At 38.3% G+C, this 8402-nt stretch overlaps 1 protein-coding gene across 1 annotated transcript in view; it reads left to right on the forward strand.

The window, feature by feature from the left end:
• Window positions 1-8402, forward strand: part of PDE1C (phosphodiesterase 1C) — a 787489-nt gene that overhangs the window by 648199 nt on the left and 130888 nt on the right. Inside the window, exons 9-10 of the mRNA XM_007945296.2 lie at window positions 3763-3863; window positions 6539-6667. Of these exons, the coding sequence (XP_007943487.1) occupies window positions 3763-3863; window positions 6539-6667 (230 nt within the window). The remainder of the gene's footprint in view (window positions 1-3762; window positions 3864-6538; window positions 6668-8402) is intronic.

Raw genomic sequence — 8402 nt, forward strand, 5'->3', positions numbered from 1 at the left:
GTGTCTGTGTTAATTGGTTTCCCTTTTCTTTGTTGAAGAGGGTCTGTGCAATCCTTCTGCCTAGTCCGCCATCTTGCCCCGCCTCTGATGCTCCTATTTTGTAGATGGAGAAAACATGGATAGGATCTGTGACTTGATCCATATCACAGTACAATAATTCTGGAATAAATTCATGTGGGACTTAAATTTCTGACTTCTTGTGGTTGAAACAAAATTGTATGGGTTCACAGCAATTAATTCGGAAAAGACAAATCTATGCCATATTAAATTATCTGTGCTATATTAAAATATGAAGCCCCATTCTCCTCCCACTCTCTCTGTTTCCATTAATGACATGATCTAATACCTCCCATTGTACTTTCTGCCACACAGGCTCAGAGTGTTGGGGTCATCTTTAAATCATTGTTCTCCTTGACTGTAACCTCTTTCTGCTAATTGCTAGTCATATGGATTCTACCTCCTATTGTCTATGCATTCTATAATGACTTTCCAATGTAAAAATATTGCTATTTCGCTCTTCTCCACCTCTGCCCAAATGCCCTTCCTAGGGGGGAGTGCTGAATGTATTATTCTCTTGCACGTGAATTTCATTGCCTGTTGAATCTTGTTTGCATCCCTCACCCCAGCTTTTAGTACCTAACATTATGGATCCTTCATCAGCCTTAACTCCCACTCTAGTCAAGGGGATCATTTCCTTACTGAGCATGACAATACCCCAAGCTTTTGCCACTGGGCCTTCTCATTTTACTCATTCTTCTGAAAATGCTAACCTCCATTTCTTGCTCTGTCCAACCTTCAAGGCTCATTTTAAATGTCTTTCCTCTGTGAAGCTGTTTCTCATCTCCCTCCTTCTTCTTATCCTCAAATCAGCAAACTTCATCCTAAGCATCCATGGGGTTTGTTGAAAAATCAGGGTATTAAAATGATTTTTAGAGATTTTTCATTTTACTTTTTGTTGTGTGTTTGTTTAGTCACTTGCTGTTTTATTTATTAGAGGTAGATTATACTGAAGATAGGCATTTGCTAGGTTATTTGCATAAGGAGGGAAGTTTCACTGATATTTATAATGTGGGCACTACAATGATATAATTGTTTAGATGCTTTCTGCTGGCTGGCCTGATAATCAGTGACTCAGATTTGTTTAGATGGTACACTGTCTCCCATTTATAATCTTAATTTAAAATATTAAGTTAACTTTGCATGAGCTTGGAGAAAGCAATTGATGGGAAAAGGAGGGTAGAGGGAGTCAGGGTGAAATGGGTAGGGACTGGGTACTAGAGAAGAGAAGAAAGACATTACCATACTTTAAAATATATATATGTATTTATATATATATGTAAATATATCTGTGTATAAATATATATGTATACATATGTATATGTATATATGTATGCATGTAAATATATTTGTATATATGTGAATATATGTATGTGTGTAAATATATGTATGTAAATATATACATTTTTGAGTATGGTAATGTCTTTCTTTTCTTCCCTAGTACCCAGTCCCTACCCATTTTACCCTGACTCCCTCTACCTTCCTCTCCCCATCAATTGCTTTCTCCAAGCTCATGCAAAGTTAACTTAACATTTAAAATTAAGATTATGAAAGGGAGACGGTGTATCATCTAAACAAACCTGAGTCACTGATTATCTCGGAAGGAAGGTTGGGCAATCTACTTACATAGTGATACTGCCTCGGAAACCCAAGGAGGGGTCGCTATGAGTCAGGTCCAACTTGATGGCACATAACAACAACAACAACATTTATGTAAATATATGTGGATAACGTCATGAAAATATAAATATAAAATTATATTTATATAATTATGCCAAGTTTAATGAACATGCTGCCAATGATCCAACATGAATAAATTTAAAGATGGTGAATAGGAACTGGAGTCATACTGTATGACTGTCGCACAACTAGCTGCATGACCTTGAGCAAGTTACTCAAGCTCTTCAGTTTTTTCATTTGTAAAATGAGGGGTAACAATAGTACCATCTTGATGGAACTGCAAGTATTACATGGGTTTATACATGTAAAGCACTTAGAATAAAACCTGCTACATAGTAGGTCCTCGATAAATGACAACCCAGGTGATGAGGCTTTTTGCAGTGTAAGTTTTGCAACTGAAATTTTCTTGCAGGCTTTTCTTTCTTTCTCAACTCATGTTTATCTCATTTTGTTGATTTTCCTTCTGTCTGTTTTCTCTGTATGTCCTTCTGCCTCTTAGTACATCCGTTTATATTTCTGAGGCATATTATTGAGGATGCCAAAGATTTTCTTGACAATTCTTACTGGATTCTTCAATAAATCATTTTCAAATGTTTGTATTTTTTTCTAAGTTATTTCTATGCTTATTATTTCCCTAACTATAAAGTCTTTTTTCATAGGTTGAATGTGATTTGTTTATTTTCTCCTTAGCCATCTTCAAAGAAGGCAGCTTAGATGAGGATCAAAATCAGGAATTAATTGAAAAACAGTAACAATGGGGAATCATAAACAATAAATGGTCATTTTAACTATTTTGTATGAACTTAAATCATATAAAGGTATTTTAGTCACACCTCAGATTTCTTTTCTGGATTCTACTGATGTGGGTCCTCATTTTGTCTGCATTAACCCCACCCCATCTAAGATATAAAGTTTTAGGTCTTTAAAGTAAAGCAAGCTGAGTGCTGCAGAATCTCTCTAAATGTTTATAATTTTTTTCTGCTGTTTCAAAATTATCACACGTTTTGATAGATATTTGTTTATTGGCTGTCCAAAGCATTGAGCTTAAGTTTTATAGAAATAACAGGTCCATTTTTATGCTCCTTTATTGGTTTATGTCATATTTAATGACATAATTATAATGACAAGTACAATTTGTCAATACCGTATTTGGAATAAACCACACTGACTCTTGTAAGCATCAACTCAGTTAGGAACAAAAGTGATCAGAAGGTCCCAAATGGTATTCTAGAGTGGTTACTCTGTCATGGGTTTGGGATAGTGTGGTTTACAGAGGGATGGGAAACATCTATGAATCTACAGAATTCATTAAACAGAAGTCAGTTAAGGGAGTTTTAAGCATGGTCATGGTCCTCAAACTCTCGTGGGCATTTGAATGACCTGGAAGTCTTGTTAAAACACCAATTTCTGGGTCTGTCTGCCACAGTGTCTGGTTCAATAAGGATTGGGGATCCAAGAATTGCCTGCTAACAAGCTCCCAGCTGATTGCTAATTCTGCTGGGCCAAGGAACACACTTAGAGAATGACTAAACTACAGCAAATTTTGGTGGTACGCATGAGGACAGGTACCTTCAAACATCAACATGCATATGGTGGAAGGCTGTGTTATTTTTCCATTTGTCTCTACCCACATCCTAGTGTATATTCCTTCCATAAAACTAGGCTTTCTGCTTCTCTTGATTCTTAGTGCTGTGTTGAAATTTTTAATCTTTTTTTTCTTCTTTGTCTGTCTAGGAACTTTATATGGAAGTTGCAAGAGGATCCTCTGAGGATCTTTTTGCTTGAGTAAGACAGGACTACTAGTTAGCTCTTTCAACCTTGCTGGGCATGCTGCTTCAAATAACATGTCCTCCTGCCTCTTCACAGAAAAAAACCAAGTTATTTCTGTCTGTCAGAAAACTTGTCTTTGGCAATAGCTTGCCAGCTGCAGGGTGGAAAGGCAGCGATGTGGATGTGTTGTCAGCAAACTGGAGACTGTCTGAGAAAGAGACAGATTATCTGATTGCTCTGTAATCTCCCTTTCAGAACTGGCTAACGGAGCTGGAGATCTTTGCTATCATCTTCTCAGCTGCCATCCATGACTATGAGCATACCGGAACCACCAACAATTTCCATATTCAAACTCGGTGAGGAGGTTGACATGTTTGGAGAAGAGGCAAGAGGGGGCAGGGATAGAGTTTTAGAAGTCAGAAAGGTATTAGTCACCTTTCTTCTGCGTGGTTGCTATTTTTTGACTTTCTGAAAAAATGAACTTAGAAGCAAGAGACTCAGCCTGGGCCACTTCAATGAAGACTTCTAGTTTATGGAAGTCATTTGCTCCTAATCCTCAAGTTTTAATCAAGCATAACATGGGTGTCCTTTCCTTATCTATTCTGTGGCTAACTATTTGTTTATATATTAATGTGTTATGTATATTCAACCTGTTTCTAAGAGAATGTGAAGCAGTTTACATAAAGGCCCAGATTCATTGTTAAGTTAAATCAGTGAGGACTGGCAATGATTGGAGTGTTTCTTTTGACATCAGCTCTAATTAAGCCTTCTTACTCTCTGATCTCTGGGGTTCTGGTGAGATATTCTTCTCATTTGCTTTGATTTCATCTCTGTTCAGTGGTTGCTTCCCTCTCTAGCAGGGAGGTTGAGGAGCTAGGTTGTCTCATGCAGGTCTTTTCTACCATAGGCAACTTGTGTGTCCTCCCTAATGAACTGCAAAGTAAATGCAAAATTTGGTCAGGGATAGTAAATATGAGTTCAAATGTTCTCCACTAAACCTACTGATCCATAACATACCTAACTAATTGTATCTTTTTTCTTACAAAGGTGTGGATTAATCCTTAGTATTCTTCTCAGTATAGAATTCCAAGCAAACAGTACCAACCAATTGTCATTTTCACTTAGCATGAAATCTTACCTACCTGTTCCTGGCTTTAGAACTTATTACCTTCTCCTAAGACCATGATGTGGAACTGGGGAGAATCTGACAGTAGAGTTATTTGGGTCTTGACGTCAATTGAAGCTAGGGCTTTGGGTTAGATGGTAAGCAAAAGAGAATGCATGTAGCAGGAGGAGGTAGGAGTTTAACACTAAATAATTGTGGATTTCACTTGCAAAAGCAGAACCATACTCAAAATAGATTGTAAATCAATGTACATTTATTAAATGGACCCACCACTTAATTTTGGGGAACATGAAAGAAGACAATATAATCTGACCTCTATTCAGAAGGAGGATTTCAGTGGAATAGAAGCAGATAAAAAGACTTAAGCTGGTTTCCCTTCAATTCCTACCTCTTATCTCTTCACAGAGTAGTTTCAGCAGCCTTTTGTGGTTCTATTCCAAGGTCTTTAATTATAGGGTATTCCATGGAGTAACTTGTTCAGTGTGTATCTGTGAGTGGAATTTTTGCTCCAAGGATAGAGAACTGCAGTACTAGCTCCTACTGAAGGAAGTAAAGAGTTGGAACATCTGTAGATGGATCCTGGCTGTGGGCCAATACCAAAGGCAATCACAAAGGAAGAAAATGGCTTAGTGTTACAAAATACTCATCAGATGATATCTTACCTATTCAACAGACATAGCAGATTTTTCATTTCTAGATATTCAGGTTTTGTGTTATATCTAATTTCTGTCAAGACAACTTATGGCAACCCTGTATATCAGAGTAGACTGTTCTCCATAGGATTCTAGTGGTTGATTTTTTGGAGGTCGATTGCCAGACGTCTTTCCCAAGGCACTTCTTGGTGGTACTGAATCTCAAACCTTTTGGTTAGCAGCCCTGAGCGTATTACCCATTTGCACCATCCTGATACTCCGTTACATCTATAGGAGTAGAGTAATTCTAGGGGAGTTGATTAAGCTTACTTGGAAAGAAATTGAAATGTTGGCCTTCTTTAATAAGACTTTATCCAAAGTATCTTGCTTTTGTGATCCTTGTTCAGAAACTAAGTTTGTGATCGTGTCCTTTTGTACTTTGTGTGACAAAGTATTAAGCCTAACAATTTAAAGGCATGCTAGATACATCTCAAAGTTTGGTCAATGATAGATGAAAGTAGAGTTCAGGAGCAGTGGCCCAATGGGCAGAAAATTTTGCCTTCATCTCATCCCTGCCACTTACCCACTGTGGGGCTCTAAGAAGTTGCTTTACATCTCTGGGACTAAGTTTTCTTGTTGAGAAATAAATAACCTCTAATAATCTAGGATTGCATTACAGATATTAAAATAGTATACAACCCTGTGCTTGGTGACAGTTACACAATGGTCTTTGAGAAAGTGCTTGACAATTGTCTTATATGACCCTTATATTCTTAACTGTCAATTTTCCATATCTGGGTTTTGCATGCAAAATTTTAAGATCAAGCTACTACGAGAGGGAGCTTGCAGACTGTACCCACCATGAAGTGTATGTTCAAAGAAGTACAACTAAAACAAATAAACAAATGAACCAATTGAATAAGATAAAAATCAAGAGTTGAAAATGTTCCAGAAAATGCAAGAAAATTTTATGTTACCTGCGTTTTTCAAAAATCACCTTTGCTCCTGGTATAGACAATTGAGATCTAGTTAGAAAGCAATTTTCAGAGAGTTCTTAGGTTGGATATCTCATAGTTCACATCCACATATTGACATTAAAATATCCTACATACATGTTAGTTGTAGTTGTAGCTTTTTGGTTGATATAAATAGCATGGAGGAAAGATCATTTCCATATATAGGAAAAAGAGGTGGTACATTCCAACTTGGGAAAGTTACCTGAAATGCCCAGTTGTTTAACATCCTAAACAATTTTGCTTGGTTTTCTATGCAGCTCTGATCCAGCCATTCTGTACAATGATAGATCTGTACTGGAAAATCACCATTTAAGTGCAGCCTATCGTCTTCTGCAAGAGGATGAGGAAATGAATATTTTGATCAACCTCTCAAAGGATGACTGGAGGTAAGGATGAGACAAGAGGGAGATCTGGAGGGCAGGCAAGGAACTGAGAAGAATAGATGAAGGATGCTGCTTTTGGAGAAATATACCCTGTTTAAAAATTTTAATGCAGTTTCTCTATATATCAACCAAAACCCAAAGCCAAACTCATTGCCATCTTATCTATTCCAACTCATAAAAACCCTAAAGGACTGAGTAGGACTGCTCTATATGGTTTTAAGGCTGTAAATCTTTATGAAAGCAGGCTGCCACATCTTTTTTCTTCAGAACAGCTGGTGGATTTGAACTGCTGGCCATTCAGTTAGCAGTTGAGTGCTAACATTGTGCCACCAGGGCTGCTTTCTCTCTCTCTGTTTTATTTTCTTTACACAAATATTCAAATATATATGAAGGGAAGCTTTGGAACATTATGATGAGGTGCCAACACCTTTATTTGGCCTTCTTTGTATTGTTTTTCTACTAATGAACCAGAAAATGCAAAGTTTGGGTCAAATTATCTAGTATTGTGCAAAAATTCCCAAGAAAACAAACCCAATTATATCAATGTCCAAGTTTAAGAACTCTGGAAATATTTGCTGTGTGGTACCTTAGGAAACTTGTGTTGATTTTATCTTACCTTTTAAACTATGAATTTTACCTTCTAATATTTGTTTTTCATCATTTATTTGGATTCTTAAAAATCTTTCTAAATTTGCTAAGAAAATTATTCTGATACCTAAAAGCAAAAATCACCCAACTTGGAGTTGTTTTGGTAGGTGCCAGCAAGTTGGTGCCAACTCATAGTGACCCAATGTACAGCAGAACAAAACACTGCCTGGTCTTGTGCCATCATTACAATCCTTGTGTGTCAATCCATCTCATTGAGGGTCTTTCCCTTTTCACTGACCCTCTACTTTACCAAACATGAAATCTTTCTACAGGAAATGTTTCCTTCTGATAACATGACCAAAGTAGGTGCCAAACAGGCAAGGAGGCCACATCTTCTGACCTCCTCTAACCTCACAAGAAGAAGACAGAATCACCATCAGTAGCCCAAGGCCTATCCCTGCAAGTCCAGACATGCTGTCCCCCTCTACCCCTTTCGTCAACCCTGACACCAACTGTTTCTCCTACAGCACCCACCACCTCTTTGCTGGGTTTGAAAATTTCCTGCAGTGGCCACACAGAACTCACAGATTATTGGGTTTATTTGGGAAGCAACAGGCTATAATTCAAGTTCAGGAACACACACAGTCTCTCTCAGCCCACCATCTCTCAGCCGACAGTCTCTCACAGTCTCTCTTCCAGCAGTGCATGTCTCTCGGTGTCTCTCTCAGCAGCATGTGTCTCTCTAGTCTCTTGCTCAGCAGCATGTGTCTCTCGCATCTCTCTCTCAGCAAGTGCGTGTCTCTCAGGAGTGCGTTTCTCTCAGCAGCATGTCTTTCTCAGCCAGCAGTGAGAGAGACTCCTTCTGCCACCAGGAGGCAGAGTTTGGCAGAATAACCAAACTAACCATTCCCAACATCAGAATTCTATATACCTGAGAGAGAGTGAACTTCCCAGAAGATTGCTTCGTGCTGGTTCAACAGAAATACCCTAGGTGGATAACTTTAGCAATGAGGAGCTACTCATTTGTTGTTGTTGTTGTTGTTAAGTGCCGTCGAGTCATTTCCGACTCATAGCGACTCCATGCACAGCAGAACGAAACACTGCCCGATCCCACGCCAGCCCCGCAATCCCTGCTATACTTGAGCCCATC

This window comes from Orycteropus afer, unplaced genomic scaffold (assembly GCF_000298275.1).
Source record: "Orycteropus afer afer isolate SDZICR_OR568_19922 unplaced genomic scaffold, OryAfe1.0 scaffold00008, whole genome shotgun sequence".
Classification (NCBI taxonomy): Eukaryota; Metazoa; Chordata; class Mammalia; order Tubulidentata; family Orycteropodidae; genus Orycteropus; species Orycteropus afer.